Genomic DNA, 27,753 nt, shown 5'->3' on the forward strand with positions numbered 1-27,753 from the left:
GAAGATGAAAATTAAGGATAACTGAGAACTCAGCACAAAACCTCAAAAGAAACGAAAGGGAGAGTCTCAAGAGCTGCTAATATCAAAAGATTCGTGTAGTACTGATCAGGACAGTATTTCTTGCATAGTCTTAGCAACCCAAGCTTCACAGCTCTCCTATCAATTTGTACCAATAAGAGCTACTGGATTCCTAAAAGAAGGAAATAAGAAAGATCTCCTGGTTCTCCTTTCTGCAATAACGAATCCTTTGCTGTTCACAGACACAGCAGGGACCCAAACAGGAGGTGCAAAAATAGTTTCTTCACAAACCATTAAAATGAATGTTATTTAGCAAAGCACCTTTTTACATAGATGCTAAACTGCATCAAAATTTCCAATCACTGCCACTCAATTTGATTTGGTTCAGTAAAACTCCATTTTACACCCTTCCCCTTGCAGATCTTGCCCTGTAATTAGATTCTTAATATTTGGCAAACTTTAACAAGGCAAGCATACACACTGTACCAAATGGCTTGGCCACAACACTGTGCGTGATGAAAAATATGCCTGACAGACATAACGTACAAGGAGGAACAGAACTCCACTGCAGGGAAGCAAAGTGCTTGCTCACATCAGAGATACAAGCCTTGGCTGTTTGCTCTGTTCATTTCCTGTCACAACTCCTCAATTGTTTCACAAATACAATGAAGCTCTGATCTATTTCAAACACTGTTTTGTCAGAAATTTTCCTGGCAATAAAGACAGAGTATATTAAAAGCAGCACACATGCAAAGCCCAGTTCATTAGAGAGGGTTTCTAAGCACTAGCTTGGATAGAAACAAAATCCTCCATAAAGTTCCCCTCCTCTGTACAAATTAGAGATATCCCTATAGCGACGTTGTTTCTCCACATTCTGCTGTCTCCGTACAATTCCCACTTGTTCTGCAAGGACGATATCCAGTGTGTCAGGCTCCTACCCACCCAGACCACACATCCTCACTAGGGCTGCCCCCAAGAGCCCACAATTCAAGGCTGGTGTCTGATATAGGTAGCTGCCTGCTGGGGAATAGAGTCATTTTAGTGAGTGCCCAGCAGAGACAACTGTGGATCACCATTAATTTGGTAAAACCAAATGCATCTTCACGTAACTTCATTATTAATCAACGAAGTCACACAGTTCTGCTCCTAGCAGCAGGCTCCCAGGCTCGCAGTAACATGCCCACTGCTCTCCTGCTGTTAGCATCCATTTCATAAAGCACTGGTACCTTCAGCCACTTTGCTCACCTCTTCTTTCAATAAACAGTGCTTCTCTGAGAATCATGGAAAAAATGCAGAAATGTCTGCAAGACGCTAAAAATGCCATTTGAATTCCTTCTTCTAGGAAGCTAAGGACTTAACTTGCAATCTACCTTCCAGGCAGGTACACCCTACCCAAGAAAAACAGCAGAAAAAGCACATTTTAGTCACCTAACAACTAGACCATTCGAGGTGCACAGAGCCAGCTGCTACCTGTAGGACAGCATCCATGTGTCAGAAACAGGGATGCAGAATGGACAGCTCAGTTTTCCCCAAGAACAGGAGACACACTAGCAGGCCAGTTCATGCCTCATTCCCCCTCTCATGTTACTATGGAGCAGCTGCATTAGTGTAACCGGCTCTGGTTTTGTCTGTCCTTTCTATATATAAAGACAATTGGACAAATTCAATCCGGCCACGCTGTTACTCTGTCCTGAACAGCAGTGGAAATATGTTGAGCCAACAAAGGCATTCAGCGTAACCCTGCCAAATCCCATTCGGTGCTGGCTGCCTGCAAGCGAATTGCACGCGAAAAGCACGCAGGGTGGTGCTTCCAAAAGCGCTCACCACTGGATTTGTTGCGCTTGGGCAAAGGCTGGATGCAAAAGCCCAGTGCTCAGTCAGAAGAGGGCCAGAGACTTTCACACCCTCAGTGAACAGCACTGTCTAGTCAACACTTCATAGCAGGTGTATGGTATCTGCTCTGTTCTTTGAATCCTTTCCTTTGGGATTCCTGGGGATTTGGAGGTGCAGAGAGGGGATTCAGATATGTTAGAAAGAAAAAAAGAAATAAGTAATGATATTTCTAGCTCAGTAGTTCTAGGGAAGAGCTTGAAACCCTGCTACAAATACCTTCCGCTTATGCAGTCTTAACAGTTGATATTTTAAGACTCCCACAACTAAGTGGCTGGCATTTGGGGGAACCTGAAAGCACAAGGACCAGAAACAAACAAAACCCCCAAACCTTTTTCTTTAGCTGTCCATGGATGCTTTTCTCTCTACTCCCAACAGAGCCGGATCAGACCCACAAACACTAGTCCAAAAGCCAATGGCTCACTGACTACAGCAACAAGTCAATCACTGCGCCCACTCTCAGCAGAATAACCTACCACTGCCAGGAATACCTCTCCCCATTGACACATGACAGTCCAGAGGAACAGCTTTGGCAACAGAAGAGCAGCCTGCCTAACAAATATACCAGGAGTTCAAATTCTGGGTACAAAATCCTCCCTTCTCTAGTCTTCCTCAAGGCCCATTTCACAACATAGCAGTTGTTGTAAGTGATACATAATCCTAGTACTTATGCAGGCAGAATTAACCAGAAATAAAGCAGTGGACTTGGTACACTAGGCTTAGAAATTAATTTTTCACCTAGCAGCTAGCTAGGATGAGAACATATGCAGGCAGGTTAACTCTTTCAAGACCAGGCAGCAAAACTTGGATTACCTCTCTTGGCACCTCCCTGCTCCCCGGCTCACTCCCCCGCAGACACAGTGCACTATGTCCGTAAAGCAGCTAGGAGAAGATTCATGCAAAGGCTCAGACAGCAGACAACCAGGTTTCATGGTCCTTAGCAGGATCTGATGTCCAAGTGGACCCATGCCACTGCCAGACAGCTCTGACACAAAGCGCACGTGCTTGGCGGTGCCTCTGCTCACTAAGAGCTGCCCAGTTTTTAAAGGGGTCACACAACAGAAAACACCAGGAACGTCAGCCTAATTCATCCCCCACCAAAAAAAAAAAAAAAAAAAAAAAAAAAGAGATTGAGGTCATTTAACTCTAATCATATTTCAAACACCATCTGACAAGGACTAGATTGTTTTTGGAAGATATTTTAGACCTTGTGTAAATCTTTTTCTTCTCTACCTCCAGTTTTGCTTCTCGTTGTCACTTGTCTACACAGCCTACATCACCTCATGGTGGGCACTGGGTCCCAATCTTTTCAGCTCAGGTAAGGACAAGAGAAAACCACTACACTCTCAAGGCACTTCTCAGTACTGGTCAGCAACACCAGGAAACGCACTGTTCAAGTCCTGTCCTAAGTGACAGAAATGAAGAGATGTGAGCACAGACCACTTATTAGGCAAGGCAAATTAACAATTCCACATTAATACAGTGCTCAGCAAATCTGTTTATAGGGATTATGAATCCCATTAATCTCATCCCTATGGCAGTCTCACTGTTTTGTTTCTGGGCATGTTTAATACAAAAAGCTCCTTAAGACAGCTTCACCAGCCATCCTACCAACTGTTCACATCTGAGCATCAGCCGCTTCTTTCTTGTCTGCATGCAGTGAGGCAGGGAAGGGATAGGAATGGCTCTGGGAAGTTGCCTTGGGTGACCCAGCTATAGTTAGTTTTAACTTTGAGACAGCTAGAAATCACGTTCATGCACATACACATATCTCTGTCTTGATTTACAAGCACTTTCTGGATTGACAGCTGCCTCAGCCTTTCCGCACATTTGATCTTTTCTCCATCTAATCCAGGCCCCTGAAGCCCTATTTTATTTTTAGACAGCTCATTCCTCCTCACTGCAGATAGCACTGGAGTCCTTTTGGTTTGCATCCTCGTGAAGGTGCCTAATTGGCTCATGCAGCGAACAGCAAGAGCACTCAAATGCAGCATGTTTCACACCACTGTGCTCCGGATTCCCATGGGAATCTCAGCTAGACAGAGATGAGGGGCTGTCCTTGCCAGCCTGGGAGGGAAGGCACAGCGAGGATTTAGCCTGAAGAGGTTAACGTCAGAAATCCAGTTCCTGGCTGCCCAGTACAACTGGGTCTGCTGGTGGCACTACATGGACTCAGCTTGTTATCTCCCCACCCATTTGTAGATGTCCCTCCCAAAAGCACTCATTCCTATTCATTGTCTCCCTATCACCTCTGTCCACTATCCCTCTCTCCTCCTAAAAGCCCTGTAAACAATAGCTTCTGCCTGCTCAGTGACCATCAGCAAATTCTTACAACACAGTCATGCCAACAAAGAAATAAAGCCAGTTAACCTTTAACTAGCTTTCTAACATCTGCCCTAGACAGGCTTCTTTCACCTGAAACTCGCAGCTAGGAGACCACAATTTGTGACACACATGGTCAAAACAAATAGATGGTGCACAGAGAACCATCTGGGCTGAGCTCTTCTCTCTCCCTGATCAAACAAATCCACAGCTGCTACTGCAGCAACAAATGGAGCCTGGCATCTTGCTTCAAAATACAAACTCCAAAAGAGGAAAGGGCGTGGGGAAAAATTAAAATAGAGAAACAAATGACCCCCGTCCCCAGCCCAACAGATGTTGGATGCATATGGGAAAGAGAAGTTACCCAGTCAGGCAAGCACAAAGCAAGGATCAGGACCTGCTGGGCAGGGACCGAAATGGCCCTTCATTGCCCACCACAAGGCAGGGTATTGCCATGCCTCAACCAGAGGGACACAGGCATACAGGACTGTTCTCAGCTCTGTGTGAGCCTGAGGACACACACAGGCAGAGAGCTGATGGTTTTCTGACCACCTGCCCTTTCAAAACCTTGGCTGGAGAGCTGAATGAAGCTGACTAGTATTCAATTTTATTTCCTGTGAAAAGTCTTCTCTATAAGAACAAATGTTTTCCAAAGAACATTTCGGTGACATGCTTCAATGACCAATGATAAAAGCCACCTAATTCTTTTCAAAGAAATCGGATGCCCCACGGTTGTGTGTGAGCTACTAAGCAAAGAACACCTATGATAAAGTCTCCACGTTAAATGATAACCAAATCATTTGAATGAGTACAGTATCAAGGTGCCTTTAGAGACTAAAAGGCACTAAGTTACAAGACAGAACGACTGCAAGGCTCTCTTATGCATGTAGAGTCAAAGCTTGCTTTCTCCTCCCTCACATTTTTTTCTTAATGCACAAATCTTTATTTTCTTTTATCCTAACAGCCATTTTCTCCTCTCAAACAAAGATACCAACACCGACAAGTGGACGCAGCCAGTAAATAGGAGCCATTCAGGAGTTTCAGTGTACTTTGTAGGGGTGTTTATAAAAAAAGAAACACACAAAGGAAATGAAGTCTTGCTCTAAATACAGAGCAAGCTGGTGGACAGAATATAAAGCACTGGAATGGAAGATTCTTACAGCAGCAGGGAAAAAATTACCCTGAAGGAGAAAAGTGTTCTTGGCTCTAGACAAAACCAAAACATACCATTAGTTTACCTCTGTATTTGCCCACTCTTTCCTGCAACAGATTCAGAATTCACTTTATCCTTCCTGATGATTTAACTGCATAAACATTCAAGGTCTTGTGTGAAATTCTAAAGAGCTGCGGAACTAAAGCTCAGAAAGTCCTGCACTTCATAAAATTTGCCTTATTACATGAGCATAGATCCCTCCCCAGCTGACTTTTTTTGTTTGGGTTAGTTTTGGTTTTATTTTTTTGTTAGGGAGTCAGGATAAAGAGATGTCAGGACATGAGAAAATAGGGCCACAGTTCACATTTGCCCTAACTGATCTAAGAAGCTGAAGAGTTGGCATCAGCTGACATATCAGCATGCAAATTTGAGGTCTGGTCTTTTTCCATGGATTAGAGATGAGCTCTACAGAGCTCACACATTGGAGAAGCAAAGAAGAATCAGCAGCTCAAGCATCTCTCTGCTATGCTGTAAGACAGCAAGAAAAAAACCTGACAAGTACAGTACTTTCAAATAGTGGTTTCAAGGGAGAGTCTGCAGGTCTCATTCAGCATGGAATAACAACAGGAATATGCAGTGTGGCACACTAATGATTGGGAAGAAGAAAAATTCACTGAGTCTAGATGAACTCCAGCTTTGTATGATCAAAAATACATGAAGTAATCCTGAAGCAACTTGCGTAAGACTGATGAATTCTCCATCATTCGAAAATTTAAAATCAGAGAATGCCTTTCACAAAAGATACGCTCTAGCTCATCCAGAAGTTATGGCATGAATTTCAGGGTGGAGTTTTACTGGACTGTGTTATATTTGGAGGGGTTTTGACTTGATGAACATAAACATTTCAGGCTGGAAGGGATTGCTGTGAGATGACAGATAAGATCCTACTTAACTGCTCTAAACCCAGTCAATTTAGCTGCAATACACCAGTTACCACCAAATCATCCCGGACATTAACTTGAAATTACAATCTTCCTTCTTGTCCTTCCACACCCAACAGAATTATAATTATACATTATATGCTGAGTACAGTTGTAAACAGAAACTGATTTTTTTAAGTGTGGGCCTGGGAAAAAAACACTGCTTTAACTGATTCATGATAATTTTCTGAGTAGATGACCCTTCCTAAGGATTTATAACCAGGAAATACATTTCACTGAGATACAGCCCAGAGAAGGAGAGTCATATTCTAGTAACACATCCAGCATTACAACATATCAAGCACCACATTGTCAAGGTGTTGGACAGCCAGACCTCCATGAGGCTGGATCTATGGGACTTAATGTTACAGATTACAGAAGCCTTAGAGTAAATGAATTAAAATGAAAAAGAGAAAAAAGCAAGAGTCAGAAACATTAGAACTAAGCAACTCACCTGAAAAGGAGCCTTTCCTGTTAGACACTGATAAATGATGGTTCCTATACTCCAGAGGTCAGCTTTGGCATCGTAGTGTTGAGACATAATGACTTCTGGTGCCTTTTTGGGGAGTGAACAGAAATCTGTTTTATAAAAATATGTAGCTTTTTTTTTTTAGCAGCTGCAAGAAAGAAACAGAAGTCACTACTATGCTTTAAACGCTTGAGCTAGATTCCCCAATAACCATGAAAGATTTGCTCCTGAGAAGAGTGTAACAGTACCTTGAAAGGGCCAACTCCCTGCCTAAGTGGGGGAAGCAGAGACTTTCATTCAGGCAGACAAAAAAATACTCTGTGCTGTTTGGCTAGTTTGGGCAAACTCAGTACCTTCCCTTCTCAGCGTACCATTTTCTGCTGAATCCACCTGTGCTCAGAAGAAGCCTCACTGAAATCACACAGACAGATCTTCTAAACCAAAGCAAGTAACAGGTAAATGATCAAGAAGAGCAAAGGCTCACACTGCACAGGTAAGCTTCAGCCTCCATCCTGATCTGCATCACTTACGCACTTTCCTCATTTAGCCTAAGATGGCAGCATATTAATTATGCTCCAGAGTCTGCTGCCAAGGTCACAGTTTGGGTTCAAAGGCAGATCTGTGCGTTTCAGTCCAACAGCTTGAGCCCTGCTGTCCTCAGACTCTGGTTTCTAATCTCACACCATGCCCTCAGTTGCTCCCTCCCAGGCTTGTTCCAGAAGCTGGAGACGGTGCAAGCCCACATGGCCCTGTGGCTCAGGAGGCAGCATGCCTCAGGAGCGGCAGCAGAAGAAGAGGGACAGAAGGGCAGGTTTGCTAATCCCGTGTGTTTGCAACAACAGATTTCATCGCAGCGCTGCCAGCATGGAAGAGGATCAATTTTCTAGCTCTATTAGAAGTAAAGGCCACATGTAACAAAAAAAAAAAAAAAAAAAAAAAAAAAAAAAAAAAAAAAAAAAAAAAAAAAAAAAAAAAAGCAGCAAACAAGTTGCAGACAGGAGCTCAGTCTGTCCCTAAGGGAAGCAGGCATGACACCAAACAAAGCCAAGGAAGCAGGACAAGAACTGCACAAGGAGGTCTGAAGTCTCACGTGACATGGATCATATCAGGGTTCAAACAGAAAGCTCGTTCTGGTGTGGGTAAAATACCTTTCTTTTTTAAAAGAGCAAAATGAGAAGAGCAGCAATGGGCTACGAGCTAAAGCAGGGAATAAGGGCCTGCCTGGCCAGCAGATGTTCCCAGGGCTACTGCACAAGATCCACAATAGCAGTAGGGACGGACTTCAAACACCCCCTAAACCCTCATTGAACCCTCCCTCCCCGTCTTCCTTCAAATCCATCAGTAAACAGAGAACAACATGAAACATTGAGATTCCTCGTACTGTCCAGAGTTGTTTAAAATAAAAAAATAAAATAGGAAAAGGTCATCACTAGCTTCCTCCAGTCCTTTCAAAAAAAAATAGGCTGGGTATTTTCATTTACTTTCACAAGAGATTCCAAAAGAAAAAGTATCACTAGAAATAGACAATTCAGGAAACTCTCACAGGAGAAAAAAATTACGTCATCTTCACATATAGCATAGTTCAAATAAACATCCAGGCTTCAAAAAAACAGGAGAGAGAGGAAGTCTGTTTTGCTTGAGTACTATGGAACAGACTACCAAACATGCTACCCCTGTGCAGTGCAGTACAGTCCAGCCTAACTCTGCCCAAAGAGCATAGACAAAAAAAACTTAGTGGACTAGACCATGTTCAAAATCAGGTGCCTACTGCCCCCAGGGCACTTATAAAAAATTAAACCTAAATTGATCCACATCATCTTTTTACTTTGAGCTCAGCCAGCCACATCCCCAGGAACTATTACATGGCTGGCTTTGACATTTTTATTTCTGGCCTGGTTTTGTCATTTTTAATTTCATTGACTTGATGCAACACTGAGATCTTGACTGCTAGCATGAGCACAAACAAGAGATCACCTCCTCACATCCTGGTCCCAGAGTGGAAAGTACAAAGGGAGTGAAAGTAATCAGCTTTGTTTTTTTTTTTTTTTTTGGTTTTTTTTTTTTTTTTTTTAAACTTATCTGTTTCACAAGCCAAGAAGTCATCCTGGAAGCAGCTGGTTTGGTGAAAGAATTAGTGGGGGAGGAGGGTTAGGGAGTGGGAATGCACAAAACATTAATTGCAAATAGAAGCAGGTGAGCTCTGTTTACACCCATCTGCTGAGCTGTACACCAAAGCATACTCAGGAGTAAGTTAACCAGAACAGCAAAATCTCTGCCTGCATAGGTCCATAGATCTGAAGGGATTTTGCAAGACCAAAGAGCTAAAAACAGTTGGAGATTTACAAAACTGCTGTTAAACAGGGACCTTGCTCCTGATGCTGTGGCCTTAGCAAAAATGACTGCAAAGCCCAAGGTGACAGCAGGCTTGTGGAACCACTCTGTCTCAAAAGGGCCTGCTGAAGCAGTGATTTACTGAGGTTCCTCTCCAAGGAAGCAACATCTCAAATATAGCCAGATGTGTGAAATATCACCTCAGCCCTCACTCTCTTTTGTTGCTTTGCTTGCAGCAGAAGAAATAGATTTCATTTCCCAATGCCTTCAGTGAAGAGGCCCTGGTCCCCTCTGGAAGATCCAGTTTCGGGGAGCAGACAGCAATCAATACTCTGTTTTGGTCAGTTTTATTTATCCACAGCCCACCTGAAAGTTAGATGACAACACAGGCACCTGTGGTCCAACATTACCAGCAGCTAGAACTTTATGAAGTCTCCCTGTGTAATAGCTGGTTTCTGACAACTAAATAAATTTTCACCTTCGGGGGAAAGACTAGCGAAAAACAAGGCCTTGGTTCTGGGGGGCAAAGCAAGAACAATACAGAAAAACCTGTAGGCAAAACACACTTACCATGTACATTGGTGAACCACACAATGTTGCTGCCATCATATTATTCTGCAGGTATCGGGCAAACCCAAAGTCAGCTACAAAGAGAAACAGAGATAGGTCAGGATCAGACACCAGTTCTAGAGAGCCTGCACCGTCTCCAGTTGATTCCCCCTACTTTCCTTTCACCTCCCACGAGTCTTCACAGCAAGTGAAGCACCCCATCTTAACAAGACTTTGACAGCTTTCTTCTTGAGCAGCAACATCCTTGTGCTAGTTATTAATGCATGCTACAGACACTAGAAAAGGATAGACCAAGCCACAAAAAAGTATTCAGAAGAACAAACTCCCATTCATTTTTCAGAGATCAACAGTCACTTCTTCCTGTACCCATCTGCCTGCACTCTGAAATGTCAGCTGCTGGAAGCTGGTAAATAAAGCTCTCTTGACTTCAGTGAGAGTGTGCCAGTTCATACTAGCTAGTTCATCTGCTGCTCTTTCAACTTTTAATTTGGGGAACTGAAAGTTCCCCTCCATTGAAAAGGCTGCAATGTAACAGACATCCAAGAGAAACCACTACTCTCCACCACCCACATTTCAAGACCAGCTCTACTGAAAACAGTCTTGCTCTGTTCCTTTAGAAGAGTTTCAACAGTCCTAACCCCAGCACGAGGACAGAAAGCTGAGCCATAGTTCACCTAGTGCCTAGAAAAGCCAGGGACAAGGAATACCAAGATGAATTACTTCTGCAGGTTACTCAGCATCTGATCATATGATACTCAGAGGCTCTCTCAAGGTTAGCAGATATTTCAAGCTAGGAGATTGACACAGCTGTTTACACTGTCATCTGTCACTAATGAATTGGTATGGCTAGCTATTCCCTGGACCATGTACTTCTCAGGGAAGCAGGAGGGAGAGGCTGGAGGGTACATCACACCCAAGAGCAGCCATGCCCACAGCCCTCCTGCCTGCGTTTGCGGCTCCCAGTCACTTCCACCTTCCAGAAAACTCTACACTTCACAAAAAAAGCTTCAGCCAAACAGGCAGCAACATTTCAAACTCTTCCACTAGACCTCATTTCTCAGCTGAATGAAAGCATTAACACTTCCTCCGCAGCACAGGGTTCAGGTGAGGAACAGTTTTATCTAATTGGTGTCAGCTTCAGCTCGTGAACTGTAACATAATCAAAAGTCCACATGTTGAGGGTGATATCATCCAGCACTCATTTCTGAGGGACCACAGGGGATATGCGTACTCTGTAACTGGATTTCTGGAGCATTTGTCCCAACTACTGGTCCATCTGTGCCACTTGCCTAATGTGCAAAAAGTGAATTTCTTCAAGATGCAGCTGAGAAGCCTGCTTCTAATTCGGACTGTGGAAACACTTGCTTTTAGGTGTGCCTGCCTCCCATTGTGCTCTCTGAGGCCAGCCAGGAGAGCAGCCAGTTTCAGGCCTTAAAACACCAACATTTACCTCAATACTATTAAAAGCTGAAGACAAAAGTCACAATGCCTGCTCATTTCTTGGTAAGCCTGGAGACTACAAGCCAATTAGGGCAGGCTGGTATTTGTTTTTACTGAGGGAGGCACGGTTCAGCTGGAAGTGGAGCAAGGCCTGCCCAACTCTTTTGTGTTAGTCTGTGTCCTGGCAGAGCAGAAAGCTCTTGCTCCTACTGCTTGGAGCCAACTGAAGGTTATGTCTAGCAGAGGAACTAAGCAAGGAAGATGAAAAACATCAGGGCATTTTAAAAAGTGCAGCAATTCTTTCTCCTAGACAGTTCTCCAAAGAAAGATTGAGGCTTGCCACTTATCTGTCAAACTATCCGGAGAGCGCTTAGGGTGACGTTCGTAATGGGCTCTTACCGATCTTTATGCGAATGTTGTTGGGATTTGATTTCCTGCCTCCAGTGTAGGAAAGGAGGATATTCTGTGGTTTCAGGTCCCGATGGATGATGCCTTTGCTGTGCAGCATTTTCATGGCACCTGCTATCTGCTGGAGAAAGAGCCTGATGGTGTCTTCACTAAGTGTCCGCATAGCTAGGAAGGAGGAACAAAAAATAACCACAGATGAAAAAATTACAATGTCAGTTCTCTGAAGAGCCCAGAGGGCAGATTCTCCACAGCAATTAGTCATAATTTGCCATTTTTATTTCCACATATGGTGTTTTTTTCTCCACACACCATTTCTGAATGATTCCTACAGGCAACAAGGGAGAGCGTTTGCATTCCCAGCTTATTCTGTGGTCAGGGCTGTTTTCAGGCCTGAGTCTCTCATGGTGAACTCAGGCCAGTGGCAGGTGCTGAATTTGGGTTATCAGCTGGGCCCAAAAGTGACATCTGGTGAGGTTTAGGGCTTCCCTCAGCAAGAGCTGCCAGCCAGATCTAGGCAAGCACTAGGCAGGGCCTGTGGCCCACGGAGTGGGAGGGTCACTACCTTTGAGCTATGGTCAATAGTGGTTGGACACCTAAGGTCAGAGCTTTATCACAAAGACTATGCCTAAAGGTGGAGCTAAGAGGAAAGGCAGTTAGGATTAGGATTTAGGCCTGCAAGAATCATTAAGGCTTATGCTGGGCCTGGAAAGGGTTGGTAGGTTAAATTCAGACGGTCAGGGTACATGGCCAGCAGGGATTTGTAACTTTGGGGTATGAGTCCAAGTCTAGGCCTAACCCCTGTGCATCATCACCCACTAGACCAAACCATAATTCTAATCCCAAACCCAGTGTTAGAGTGAATCACGGTCCAATTTCTAACAACATACCCCTACCAAATGGCCCCTGCAAACTGTCATCTGACACCCTCCACCTTGCATCCATAGATGCAGCAAGAACATCTCAGAATCCTTTCATAAGCAAATGTAAAAAAAAATATTAGTAATCAAAATCTGCAAATATGGAAGCTCTGAACTGCACTCTCCTGACATATGGGCTTCCCAAGAACTGTGGTGTGAAAATAAACATTGAAGGTATTAAAATAGTGTTCAACTGGCTCTTCTAATCAGAGCGATGCGACATTAGCTCTCGTTATTTTAAGAACCATACGTATGAAACTCTTGCCAAAGCTGGGAGCAGCCTGCTGAACAAACCCCAGGATCAACAGTGCTACTAGCCTGCCCCCTTGTCAGTCACTGAGCAAGTCAGGCTTAAAAGCAAGCACCATTCCACTTGAATAAAACAATTTCTTTTGTAAAAGGTCCCTCTAAATTACTTGGGACTTCATTAGTGTTTTTCCAGCTGTTCTCTAGTAAGAGATTAAAACAAGCTGGCAGGAGCTTCAAAACACTACTCTACCTAGTCAGCTAGAAGGGAGGAATCCTTATGAAAACACAGATGAGGTTGCACACAGCTTTAACACAACACAGGAAATTAAAAATCTAACTTTTAAAATATGTGCATGGGAAACAGCAAGGGACACAGATAAGTTAAACAGCACTTAGAATAAAAAATAAACTCTCACCACTCCCAAACCTCACTGTTCTAGAAGGAGGCACAAGCAGAGCTAAAATGTCACCACAGCTATCAGCTGGTCCTGGACTCATACATGTGAGACCAGTGCACATGTATATAGAGTTTCTCTCCCCTCACTGGGCCTTTTTCCTCATGAACTGGCACTCAGCTGGAATTCAAGAGACTCCTCTGCAAGAAGGGGAGATTCTGTGAAGGGATTTTAAGGATATTAAGAGGCAGCTCAGATGCAAGTCTTCCAAACCCACTTGCATCTTCTGAAAAAAGCACTGCCTCATCTTTAACGAGGCTTTCCCTGACCTCCTGCTGAAATATATCAGTATACTGAGTCCTGTACCATTTTCTGTCTATTAAAGGTCTAGCATCTTAGTTGTGCTCAATCTTCTCTCCAACGAAAGGTCTCTGCAATATTTCTGTAATCCCTATTCAAGGAAATCTATTCAGGAATGGTTAAAACACCATCTTTAAACAAAATAGCAAGAATTCTGAAGTTTTTTTGCCCACTTCAGCTCAGGCCCAGGAAAGGACAGGCTGTCTCATCATACCCCAAACACAAAGCAAGACTTGAAACTTGGCAGTTCTTAACATTATTAAGCTAGCAGGCAATTACAAACTCCTGGCTAAATACACTCTGCCTCTAGCAGAGAAACTGTGTTGTTGAGAGCCTTGTTCTGACCTGCAGTCCCAACAGCATGCCACATCTTTAAGGCGTTACCCTCTCCTTTATATAATTTGGTGGCTATAAGGCTAACACAGCACTAGCCACCATCCCTCAGCAAACCAGCTAAGCCTCCCTAATGTGGATTCTAACTCTTTACACTGAAAACAACATTGCTACCAAGATCAGAAAAATCCATTCACCCAAAGAAAATAGGGCCTCTAAGCTACTAATTTCTGCAGAATTTAAGCTTTTCCACTTCACAGAAGTCTGTACAAAGCTCTCAGCCCTGCAAAGGTACTGTTTTCCTGACACACGCAGAATCTAAGCCTGTGTCTTGAGCCTGCCGACAGATTCCCCCAGTGCAACTGCTGTGGCATAGTGGAGCTACCACGTTAGAGCGCAGCAAAATTAGACAGAGGTCTGTTGGATTTGTGAGATTTAATGCTGCCAGAGGATCCAGGTAGTGCAGCAAGGTAGGACTGTGAAATTGAGATGCTGCCCTCAGTAACAGAGAAGGGACAGTCAGTTGCTTGGGGAGCGTAGGGGAGTACCCTTTTACCTTCCTCCATTAACAAACAGGCTGTAACACAGAAAAACAAAAGTCCTTATCTCTCATACTCAGTCCATCAGTCTACTGTGTGACAGCAGCAATCTCCAACTGAAGGACAGAGACATAAATACAACTGACACTTTCAGCGACTCCAGGATATCGGTCTGCAAAAGATCTTCTAGACCAGCTACCATCGGCAGAGGGAGGGAGAAGATACAGAAGACTCATTCAATTTAGGTGCCACCCGGGGGGGGAAGCATGGAGAACAAAAACAACTCCCTCTCTTTGCTACATCCCAAATAGAGAACTTGTACTTCTGTCCCTGTAAAAAGGGGATATTCTCATGTTCACCAGAAAACTGCTGGCAAAACACTAAGCCCGCACTGAAGGCTGGGTATCCCCGTGGATGTCTGTGGTGAGCAACACGTTCTTGCAGAGAATGCTGTTTCACAAGCTCTACTTTGCCATTACTGAGAAGTAATAATATCCCTGTGTTTATTTTCATGGGCTCCACTTCAGTGACAAGGCACTCAGCTTACTGCCTTGGGAATGGCAGCTACACAGGTCAGTAGATCAGAGCAAATATTTACCATGGGTCAGTGTGGGGCCCATGTGCCTCGTAGCTCTTGAGGCGTAGGAAAGGGATGAAACCACCTAAGAAGTGCCCTGGTCAGCCTGTGCTGAGATGTTCAACCTGTCAAGAGGCTGCCAGGTAAACTATAGTAAACAGCCCTTGTCAGCTGATCCAAGGGTAGATGCATTGGAGTACTCCCACTGATGTTACATGACAACACCATTTTGGAAAAGTTATTTAGGAAAAAGAACTTCTCCTCTTACCCACAGGTGCCACAAGTATCTCTAACATGGGTCCAATCCAAATCACACTGAAGTCTGAGAGACCAAGCTGATTTATTTGGGGCCCATCTTGTAACTACCCCAGCTCCACTCATGCAGAGCATGGCCAGTGAGACTCCTGTGAAGTCTTCTGGACAAGTCAGAAGACTTATTCCAGATAGGTCTAGTCTTATCATAGATATTTCTTAATTACCTAGCTGTAGAGGGTGAAAAGCTACACAGCAGTGCCTCACACCTCTTGTTCGCAAAAGGGTCCCCACACCACTTGGGATGAACTAGAAAGATAACAGCTCCTTGCATGTATGGTGGTCAAACCAAGACATGCCCTGCTCTGATATGAAGTTTTCTTCAGAGATGTGCTCTCCAAGAAGCAGCTTTAAAGAAAGGTCACGAATACGCACTTATGAACTGTCCGTAACAGCCTGTGTCAAGGCCAACTCACAGAATTTAAGAAGAAATTTTAGGTCAGCCTGCTCTGACCTCCTGAGTACCCAAGGCCACAGAATTCCAGTTATTCCCATACAGAGGACGGTCACTTCTGTAACGCTCCCCACAGCTCTACCACATGTAGCGGCAATCTGCCACTCTCAGCTCAAAACATACCCTATTGGGGGCTTTAAATGAAAGCAACATCCACAGAGATCTATCAGAAGGGAAATTGCATTGTACCATTAAAGAACAACAACATAGAAGTTGTGCTTAGCAGAACACACACAACCTTGGGTTGTATCAAACAGAAGGGGGTGACCAACAGTGTAACTCAGCCGAAACATGTATTGCATTGAAACGTGCACATATGCACGTCTTCCAGTTACAAAGACAAGGAGAATTAGAGTGCCTTTGGATTCAACACAGAATTACCTTATTGCTTAATGCTTGTAATTAGAGGGCAGAATGGATTGGGAAGCTTACAAGCATCTCGTTCAATGAGAAACAGGGGATTTGCATGCGCAGCTTGCATAAGTGTTACAGGAACTACCAGCAAAAACGTCTGAGTCGTCAGTGGGAAAGTAGATGTTGCAATTAAATACCATCACGCAATTATTAAAGTAACTGAAGCAGCACAATAACTGCTCAATAGAGATGAGCCTCCTGCGTACCAGTGAAACATCCTGGAAGAAATCGGAACTTTCCAAGATGAGCTTTCAGGAAAAAAAATCTTTATCATCAAAAGCACCCTGAGCACCTGCAGAAACTGGGAAAGGAGATACCCCAAAGGAACACATGGAGGAATGGAAAAAGCCATGTGATGCAAAAGCTGACACTTGTATCTAGGCTCTGGGATCTGGAAGACCCAGGTCTCTGCTGCAGTGATCGGAGTAACTAACTTTTTTGCTGCAGTCCCTTACTGACTGCTCCCTCCGGAAATCTGTGCCTGCTGGGTTTTCTTTCTGGCAACCGGCACACAGATGTTAAGAGTTAAAATAAAAGCAAGCACCGATTTCCCAGTCACAATAGCTGCTCTTTACAGTTGTCAAGGTAAAATATTTTATTGGTAAAAACAGAGCTAAAGGTAACTTTTTCAAATTAACTCAGGCAAAGAAGGACCAAACCTTATCCCAGGCAACACTCAAACAAACCAAATTGTATTTGGAAAATACAATTCACCGTCACTTTCTCAAACTAGCCACCAATTTCCTGAGTACTCTCATTTGATAAACAAGTGAGCTGTATTAATAGCCTAGCTAATTGCACAGTATGCTTCACTTTTTTGGGGGGGGGTGGGGGGGTGGAAGGGAGAAGATGACAATGGACACATAAAAGCAGTAGTATGAACAGAAAAATTTTCTATAAATCCATGTTTCTATAAATCTTTCAGCCAGAAGCTATGTTCTTGTTTATATACGTTGCTTTGCCAACAAGAGTGCACAGCCCAGTGCTTTAACAAAGTTCATTTCACCTGCACGAAAGCTAAGAACTTTAGCTTTCAAAGCCCACGCAGTGGTAAAACTGAAGTTTCACTATTTTTTAAAAGCATTTCATTATTAAAATTTGCACTTGCATTCAAGGAGAAAAAGAAGGTATCAAAAAAAACATTTTCACTTGGTATTCATAACAGCATTTCACCACCCCAAAGATGCTCCTTTTAAAGCACAGCAATATCCAATAGATGCAAAACACCATCACTTATTTAAGACAAAGCACACTAAACCTGGATTTTAAAAAACAAATGCCTGTCACTTCTATCTCACTCACATTTTAAACAAGCAAAACACATGAAAGGCAGAATATTCCTTCATTTTCCTTCAAGTACTAAATCTCTTCTGAAAATTAAAAGTCCACAAATGTAATTCATTACCCTGTATGAATAGAGTGCAACATACTAGCATCAAGCCCCAAATAATCATTCTAGGGATACCAACACTAGCTGTAGGGCAAATGTAAATTTAGCTTTTAATCCTTCAATTTTTGCCATTTCTAGGCATCATGCACCTCAAATAAGGAGCCTGAAGTATTATCCAGCTGACTAGCTTTTAATTGGAACAATGTGAACAAACTTTATTTAACCATGACCCAGAGCCATATCAGAAATGAGATTAAAGTTGTCTCTTCACATTTAGTAATCTTCTAGTTAACATGCAAAACAACAAGAAAGCTACTTTAAAGAAAAAAAAAATACAGTCAGGCCAACAGAAAATAAGGGCTGTGTCTGACTGCAGCTAAGCAACTTGTTCACCATGTTATCCTCCTACCGCTTAGGTACTCAGGTGCAATGTGATTTTCACGTAGGCCAGGATCCTGTACCTGTACAGTGGGCTGCACTGAAAAATAGCTTAGGAGATTGAAGCCCGAGTCCCAGCCATACAGCTGGATATCACGCAAAGCATGTTGCATTCGGTTTGGTGGCAAAGACACACTGCAGTCTCACCAAAAGGTTCTCCAAGGCACCACAGCCACAGATACCTGTGCTATATTCTCCAAAAGACCCTGAAGTTAGTAGGTATCATCACTCTCACAACACTACTGGCTACACTAGTCACCCTCAATACACTGAAGTAAAAAATATGTTCTGTCCTAGATGTGGGGGCATCCTTAGTGGTAAACTTAAAGAAAGTGAAATATACTCTTGGGATCTTATTTTTAATCCAACCCTACAGAACTGCAAGGCTTCAGTATAAATAGCTTTTTTCCAGTGACCAAGAAAAAGAGAAACCATGTCCCTAGCAGTGTTAAAATAAGTTTAATCTACAAGGCCATTGTAACTAAAATACTTAACTACTGACAACGGTCACTACTGACCTACATAGGAAAGGCTACAAGACTAGCTTTTATTGTCATGGATTCTCAGTTTTCAAATGATTACCAAGGGTGAACCTCTTAGACGAGGAGCAATGATACTGTTTATTTTGCAGGAATTAAAAAAAAAAAAAAATATATATACACAATCTGCTTACTTAGATCTTCCACAAACCCCAGCAAGTTTAATGAGCTAAAACAGTCAGTGTTTTCTTCTGAATACAGAGGATATTCTCCAGATTGTTCTACTTACTGTGAAGATAGTCTGCCAGGTCACCACCATTACAGTACTGCAAACAGAACAGAAAGCTCAGTTAATGCAAGGCAAATCAAAGACTAAAAAGAAAAACAGTGAACTTCACTAGGATGGCAGGCTTATCGTAGTACTTAAACATAAATAATCACACATGTCAAAATATGTATTCAGAAGTTGACAGGGAAAACCTCATTCCTGTAGGTTCCTCTTCTGTCCTATTTCCCCTAAACGTTACGTTGCATTATGATACACCAGCATTAACTTTTGTGCATGTGCACATTTGTGTACATGCACATCAGAGAGAAACATAAAACCAGAACAAGGCAGAAGGGTCACCACCAGAGACACTACTAGAAAGCTGGTTGAGGAAAGCCTGGGAGTAGCCACAGCTGAAAACTGAAATTCCCCACATCATGATCCGCATCAGTAAGGAAAGTCAACAAGACCTCAGAGTGAAGACTGCAGAGGAAAGAAAACATTCAAAAGCTTTGCAGGTAGACTGTGTCAAGAAAATTCTCTTTCCGTGTATCTTTGAAGCAGATACTACCCAGTAACACTTCATTTGACCCTTGAGGTAAGACGTCTGACTGACTAAACCTGTGCCAGCATGACCTTCTGACAGCAGCAATATGAAAAATCTCCCTGGCTGCTATCTTCACCCACACTGCTGCAGTTCTCAAAGGCATGCAGCTGCAGATTAGATTAGCAAAAGCATCACAGGTGAGACTGCAAGCAGAAAGCACTACTTGTGTATCAAGATGGTCTGCTTAAAACAAGTCTAAAAAAAACTAAAAACAAAAAAAAGGAAAAAAAGAGAGAAAAGGAAGGGAAAGAAAAGAAAATAAAAATAATAATTAAAAAGAGAGACACACACTCACCTCCATAACCAAGTAGACAGAGTTTGCCAGTTCCTGGGGAAATAGAAAGTGGAAAAATAAGGTTTATGCATTGAAATATTTCACACACTTCACAACTGCTGCATTTCCTTTTTAACAAGTAAACTGTGCTCCGTTATGATTCAGACTGAAGAGAGGGTAAAAACTTCATTATAGGTTAATTCCTGGAAGATTGCTTACTTTGAAAGTGCCAGGTATTTAAGCATGTTATTCCTTTCCGAGTGTGCGTCTGTTTAACCAAGCAGATCTCCTGTATTGTGACTTGGGTCTTCATGTTCCTTTCGGGCTCTTGGGATTAACAGTGGCACGCAACGCAGATGCTGGCACACTACTATCTTAAAGCCTTAATCATTTCCACATTTAACTTGGCCCTTTATAGCAGCTATGCCCACATGAGCAGCGCTAGCCTGAACAGAGAAATAAGAGCAATGCAACTTTGGGACCTGCAATTCAACCCCACAGCTGAAAAGTGCGCAAGAGATTCACCTTTGATTTGATGGCAAAAAGGAAAGATCTCAGGTCAAAAACGCAACATTGGCCAACCAATTTCTGCACATGCGTTAACAGAGTGCTATTATCGGGTGGCTAAAGCTTTCTGGATTATCATGGGGGTCAATACCAGCAAAGTCCAGGCCAAATGCTTGTCTTCCTAAGTTTGCTCCAGGTGCTGCACTGTGATGCTTCTCACAATCTTGAGAGTTTACCTCCAGCCTTAGCTGATCTCCACTGACTCCCTGGCCTTAGGAAGCATGTACAAGGCAGTGTATCCATGGTACAAGCACAGGATACTGCAGAGAAGTGACCCACAAACATAAAGCACTATGGAGCCACATTAGGAACTTTGGTGGCCGTGCAACACACATGCTGACACCAGCAGCTGCCTGGCACTTATTTAGCAGAGCCGCCAAACCGCTAGCAGAGAACAAACATGAAAACAGCCAGATGTTTCAACCCTGGGTAGACCCAGAAAGGTGAATGACTCCAAATCCTCTTACTGAAACAGAAGTCAGACAGAAGCAGACCTACTACGTAAGAGCCTGTATGCTAGAAGTCACTGTTAAACTCAAGGCCCAGTCCTGGACAAGCACAGGCAGCAATTACCTGGGTGAGTGGAGAAGCTCTGAAAGCAGCAGCAGAGCAAGAGAATTCGCTCCATTTCCATAGCTCCAGGGCAGCATGCCTTTACTTACAGGCTGTTTAGACACCTGCCCGCCTGATTCCTCTTCCAAGCATGACTACAATTTGAAAAAGCTCCAGCATCCACCCTACCAGCCTTTTAGTTTCCAAGCAGTCTCCACTGTCTGGTCTCAAGCCCCTTTCATCTTGGTCTGCCCACAGGACTCTACCTTCTGTCAAGCCTGTACCAAATTGACCAATTGTCAAACTGACTTTGTCAACGCCTCAAGTCTTCAGCACCTCCCATCATTTCTCTTGCAGTCCTCTTTTAACCTCACAACGTGAAATCTGAGTTTCCAGATGCTTGCTGGAAGATTGGTTGGAGGAAAGGGGGGAGAGGGGAGGAAGCTGAACTACCTGCAATTTGAGAGACTCAAGCTACAGCTGCATCCAGCACAGGCCACCTTCCCCGGGAGGGGCTCAAGGCACGGGGCAGTCCAGCAGCCTTGGCTCATGTGGCTCCCCTGGTTCAAGCGTTCACCAGACCCCAGGACTGGCCACCCCCGGCTCTTACAGCCATTCTCACTGCCAAGCTCAGCTGAGCGTTTTGAAAGTCCCCTTGTTTGTCCAAAAAGCAATTTTCTGCGATACTTCAAGAAGGCGTTTGTTGCATTTCCTTGCATGAAAAGTACTGCTTTAAACAGGCTTTGTTTTCCAACCTCTGCATTTAAAAGCAGCACACGTTAAGTCATCCACTTTTACACCTGTTTCAGGTGAAGTAGGAAACCAGTCTGTGGTTAAAAGCACTAGCCCAGGGAAGCAGCGCAAGAAGAAAACCCCAGGCATCGTCACAAGCTTTGCATGTGACAAAGCGCTGGGGGGAAACGTTCAGAAGCATTCAAAGCCCACCAGCTCCTGCTGTCCTTAGCAGGAACAGTGGAAAGCCAAGGTTTATGAAGGACACCCAGGCCTTTCACTTCTCCAGGAACCCCAGCCACAGATGTACCAGAAGACGCAAGGACACACCAGAAGCGCGGTGCAGCTGCTCAGGGAACGACTGCGGGGCAGCAGGCCAGGGAGCTCACTACAGGGCAACTGCTGGGCACGGAGGAAGTGTCTGAAGTGGTTTTTGCAGCCCACACTGAGTTCATCACTGCCACAGCAACATTTTTCATAGACACTTCTTGTCTAAACGTGCTGTGATCATTGCAGCTCAGTAACTCTACACATTAATACGTATAGTGCCAGAAGGGTTTGGGGAAGCTTAGTATATTATTACCTATATAGAAAATGAAGAGGAAGTTTAGCTTACACAAACTAAGTCCCAAAGACACTTGTAATAAGTTATTAGCCAATAGCTAATGTGCACTGTTTTTCCACTGTATGTGATTTAAAGACTCTGCAAACAAACATCAAGTCATTGATTTTTGGCAGCCAGTGTGTACAGTGACTAGGGTTAAATAAGGACCTACACAGGCAAGGGAGATGCTCTGCTCGACTTGCCCAGCAACAAAGTGACCTTGGTGGCTGGCGGTTTTATCCTACCAACACAGGGTGAAGAGATAAGAGGGCAATGCCTGAAAGGCTTCTAGGAGAGAAGTAGGTGGCTGCCCCAGCCATTTACTGGCAACAGCACCCTCTGAACATTCAAGCCTTGCTAGGAAGCACTCTCCACCCTGCTGCATGCGCACCCACCGCAGCAGAGCAACATCTAGCAAGTGTATTTTCAGATCGCAGACGCCTGTGGCAGGGATGACACGTCTTCCACATTTGCAACTTCAGCATTTCAAGACCCACTTACCAGAAGGAGATTTGTAGGAATTTTGCCAATAAAACTAAATATTTATTTCAGGAAGGGCCCCAGAAACAAGCTCTTGTTTGAAAAAGGCTTCAGCCAGTAGCTTACTGTGGTCAGATACAACTGTCTAAAGAGACTTCTGGTTTCTCAAATGGGCTGATGGACTTCTCTCAAGCTGATTCAGCAGCAGAAACTTTTTCCATTTTTATCCTTTCACAGTATTTACGATTTGTTCATTAACAAAACAAGGAAAAAATACTGCAAGCCAAATTTTGCAGGCTATCAGTCTCTCTGAAAAGAAACAAAATGCCCAACCCATTCATTTCCACATCAGTAAAAAGAATAACATTAGTTTGTTGTATTTCTGCAGAAGCTTATGTCCAAGAAGCGCTACAGATAATTTACTCTGGACCTCTTACTCACATGTGCCAGTCTGTTCAGCCAAGGCTAATCCTGACACTAAACAAGCTTGACAAAGGGAACAGCATAGAGGCAACCCTCTAACTTATCCTCTCATCACAAAGTGCAGCAGTACCCTGACCATGCTCCACAACAGCACCAAAAGGCCTCTGCCAAAGACATCAAGCTGATAATTAATCAGTCTGGATCATTGCCTGACTCGTAGCTCTTGCAGCGGAGGCCCCAACGATGAAGTTACAATTTAATTGAGTGTAAAAATAGGCAACAGCCTCTACTGTCTACAAATAACACACATCTGCTGACAGAGGACAAAGAAATGAAGAAACTTCATTTGGCAGTACAGCATAAACCACCCCAGGACAGTACTGTGTTAAAATGCCTCACTGGGACACTAGGAGGGAGGGCGTTAAGGACATGAAGACCCAGCAGTCCTGTCTCCTTTTAAATTTTCTCTCCACCCATACTGGAAGGTGGCATGATCCTCTTCTTGGAAAGTGTGTGTTTAGGTGTGTCCAAAGGGAAATGTCTGGGTGTACCCACAGTTAGTCATCCTCCTACCACAGCTTAAAAAGTCTGCAAGAGGAAACTTCTGTAGAGAAATCCTCCTCTGCACTCTACCCCAGCGCCTAGCCTGCCACCAAGTTTAGAAAGACATTTAGGAAAGGAAAAAACTTGAAGTTTAATGACACAACACTCCAAAACTCTCTCAGCAGTGCGGTGTTCTCACCAATCTGTGTGGGACCAGTGTTGTAATAGACACTGGGGTAAAACCAGCAAAGAATGGCTTCCACCTCACACAAATCCTCTTTTCTAGGAAGACTGGGGGATGCAGGAGGAACACGGAGATGAACGTAGTTCCACTGTTACGCCCATGTGCTGAGCACCATGTGGCTGACAAGGCTCCTACTGCCTACAGGAGAGGAGCCATATGGACTCAAGTCCTCAAAACTGGTTTTGTTACTCTCCTGAAGAGCGGCATACCACCACCTGTTTGTTGGCCTCCCCTCCGATGGCAAAGGTTCCCGTTTTGTACCTCTCAGAAGATATCTACCACGTGCTGCTCAACACTGCCTCTCAAACAGCACCCAGAGCAGCTGCCAAGCAAAGATAATTGCCGCACACAGATCTCTGTAAACGGGGCTAGGACTCATCAATTGTACCAACACAACAGAAGCATAAAATAAAGGTAAGGGTCTGACAGTGGAGGATAAACTCGACACCAACTGAAAGCTAAGCTTTTCTGCTCTGGTTTGTTTTGGGTTTTTTTTAATGCTACTTCCCCCACTCGCTGTAGCAGAACCACACCACACCGCATCCTCCTGTTTTGCCAGTAGGATCTCATGGGGCCAGCGCCCTTTCGGCCTATGGTCTCTAGTCATCACTCTTCTGACAGTGGCACTGGAGTCACGAACATGGGCTGTAACGAACACAATTTTGCTTTACAGAAACCAGTTCCTAGGCCAACGGCACCTGGAAAGCTTCTAGCTAAGGCAGGGGCTCCCAAGCCAGCTGGGCTCGGGAAACAGAACCCACTGTTCTCAAGAGAGGGAAGAAACTTTCCAAACAGTAAGATCTCTTGGTATTACTTCACTCTGGCTCACAGCTTGGCTTGAGCAGGCTAACCTCTAAAGAGGGAAAGGAAAACTGTCGTGCTATGCAAGGATTATCTCTTGACGCAACTATTTGAACGGAAGCAAGATAAAAGACAATACTAACATCAGTCTGAATTGTGGGAGCACCTACCAATGCTCACCCTTTGGAAAATAGATCTAAAGCAAATAGCTAGAAGATATTCACATGCCTTTTGACCTCATGCAGAAAGAAAAACATGTCTCAGAGCCTATTGTGTTTCCTCTGTTCTCTGGCCCTGGTCGTTCTCTTCACTCCTTCTGAACCTTACCAATAAGGAACTCAGGAACATTTCAAGCAGGTTTCCAATTCAGGAGACAACAATTAACTCGGATGAAGGAAGAAAAGGAGGAAAGAAGAGGAAAGTACTCATTCACTGCAGTATAATCTCTCTGCACAGACATACAATACCACAAAATGTTTCTCAAACTCAGACACAGCTTCGCAGCCAGACAAAAGTACATTTTAGGACAGACTTTTGGGATTCAAGTCCTGCAGCCAGTGAGGTTCTGCACCAAGAGAGTTAGCACGTTAAAAGGAACCAGCAGCCACTTTCCTCTTGTGTATGGGCTACACTGGAAGTGACAAATCTTGGGCTACAGTAGCAGTCACACATAAGCATGGTCCAGGAGATGATATGCAAGCAACAAATACCATCATCCAACAGCCTACTCAATACCTTTGCCCGTTTTGGCACCTCCAGGTCCAGCAATAAAACCTGCTGCTACTAACTGGAAAGCGTTATTACTATGGTCAGCAGATCTTTGACTTACCAAAAGAATGAGGGCTTCTAATTTCCTCATATAGATCCCAGGGAATAAGCATAAGAAGCAAGACCCAGAGAGGCCCACAGACTTCTGCATTGGCTCTTGACTGCATTCTGCTTCCTACAGACCTGTGAGCTTGCTCCCGGATGCAGAGCACCAGTGTAGGCACAGGGCAAGCAGAAGGGAGGCCCTGCAGCACAAGAGTGGCTTATGGCCAGCCTTGCAGCAGGCAGATTTCTGTAGGACCAGAAGAACAATGATGCCAAGGGCCAGTGTTACCCCATTCCGGGCACTACGGTATTCTCTGCTTATAAAACAGATGAGTTGTTTCAGGCCAGGTTTTACTTCAGGGCAGATTAAAAACAGCAGGAAAGCTATCCTCTGGTTCTACACAGGCTTCAGGAAGGGAGGGAAAGTATTTCCCATCCCCCTGGCAACAGTCCTAAAGTCTGACTGCATGACATTAAAAACCAAACAAGACAACGTCATGTCCATGGAGCTACTGTTTGCCAGGCAGCTAATACCACCACAGGCAAATGGTAGGACAGCTGGTAAGACAGCTCGATCTTCAAGTGACCTGAAGAAACTTCACTATCTCTTCCACTGGACATGAGCTTTCTGCAGCTTCCTTCAAACCAGCCCCAGCTCTCTTCTCCTCTCCACCTCTACCTCCAGGCGGTGGCAGGCTGCAGTACTGTCACAGCCCCACTGACTGGGCAGTCTGCTGTTGGCTTCACACAAGTTCACTGGAGGCCTTGATCAAAGCCCTGAGATTTAACGCACTTGCTGAATGACTGATGGCTACAGCGCTTGCAGAGAGCTCAAACAGGAAAACATGACTCTCCTTTGGAGGCAGACCGGGCCTCTGCAGAGCAACGCGCTACTGCAAGTCAAAGCTGAGAGCTGCATCTGAGCCTAACCACAGAAACCAAAATAAAGGATTAATGTCATAATAAGAGTATAGAGACAAAGTGGCAGGTCCCACAAGTCACAGAGCTTCAAGGCGAGACCAAAACCATGCATCAGAGCAAACTGAAGACTCATGCTGCTGCGACACTGAAAAGCAATCACTTCTTATAGCAGTCATGTTCGTCTGGGTGTAATGCTGCACCACCTACACCAGCCTGTGCCCCGAGCTGGCCAGCTCTTTGGGAGGCATTACTGCCTGAGAGCATGCAGCACAGGTCACATCTGTATGCAGCAGCTGCAGCAGCCCAGCAAGGATAAGAGATTGCGGAGGGAAAAAGCAGCAGAATCCTGAAAAGTTTGGACTTTCTGACATGGTGCAGAAAGAATAGTTACCCCTTTGCCAACAGACAGAGTAAGACCTAGAAGCTTCTTTAAACAAAAGCAAGCTCCTTTTTGCAAACAGCAATGCATTATGTTAATGCTATCAAGAGAGGAGACTTCAGAATTCTAAAAACAATGATAAAAACATTGAAGATCCAATTTGCTTTTCTATATTTATTCCTTATCTCCTTTCTGTATCAATCACAGTCATATTATAAAAATGAACATTTAAGGTTGAATTCCCCATTACCTTAAGCTCAGTCACATGTACTGGAATGAAATCCTTGCATACCATAAAGTTGTATTTTATGAGCCTGCCCAAAGAGCAGGAGGAGCGGGGGGAGTGCTGTGGGTCGAGGGAGACAATAAGGCAGGCTACAAGAGCCAACATTTCAGTTTTAATCACACACTCACTGAGACATATTCACTTACTGAGATATGTGCAAATAGAAGCAAAGTGACTCAGACCAGAAATTTGATTTTAGAACCAATTAATGTAGTTCTACTAAAGTTGGGAACAACTTGTTTTTTTAACGGTTGTCCTGGTTTCAGCTGGGATAGAGTTAATTTTCTTCCTAATAGCTGGTACAGTGCTGTGTTTTGGATTTAGTGTGAGAATAATGTTGATAACACACTGATGTTTTAGTTGTTGCTAAGTAGCGCTTATCCTAAATCAAGGACTTTTCAGTTTCCCATGCTCTGCCAGCAAGCAGGTGTGCAAGAAGCTGGGAGGGAGCACAGCCGGGGCAGCTGACCTGAACTAGCCAAAGGGATATTCCATACCATAGAATGTCATGCTCAGTATATAAACTGGGGGGGGGGGGGGGGGGAGGTGGCCGGGAGGGGCGGATCACTGCTTCAGCATCGGTCAGCAGGTGGTGAGCAACTGCATTGTCCATCAGTTGTCTTTTCTTGGGTTTCTCTTTGTTTTGTTATATTCCTTTTCATTACAATTATTATATTATTGTTATTCTTAGTCAGTAGTATATTTTATTTTACTTTAGTTATTAATCTGTTCTTATCTCAATCTATGAGTTTTACCTTTTTTTTTTCTCCTCCTCCCCATCCCACCGGGAGGGGGGAGGGGGAAGCGGCTGCGTGGTGCTT

General features: G+C 44.0%; 1 protein-coding gene across 1 annotated transcript in view; it reads right to left on the bottom strand.

The window, feature by feature from the left end:
* ULK1 (unc-51 like autophagy activating kinase 1) overlaps positions 1-27,753 on the bottom strand; it is an 84,561-nt gene that overhangs the window by 47,660 nt on the left and 9,148 nt on the right. The window contains 5 exon segments of the mRNA XM_050906422.1: positions 6,818-6,919; positions 9,734-9,807; positions 11,573-11,746; positions 18,728-18,764; positions 19,609-19,641. Coding sequence (XP_050762379.1) covers positions 6,818-6,919; positions 9,734-9,807; positions 11,573-11,746; positions 18,728-18,764; positions 19,609-19,641 — 420 coding nt within the window.

Source organism: Gymnogyps californianus, chromosome 16 (assembly GCF_018139145.2).
Source record: "Gymnogyps californianus isolate 813 chromosome 16, ASM1813914v2, whole genome shotgun sequence".
In the NCBI taxonomy this organism is placed as follows: domain Eukaryota; kingdom Metazoa; phylum Chordata; class Aves; order Accipitriformes; family Cathartidae; genus Gymnogyps; species Gymnogyps californianus.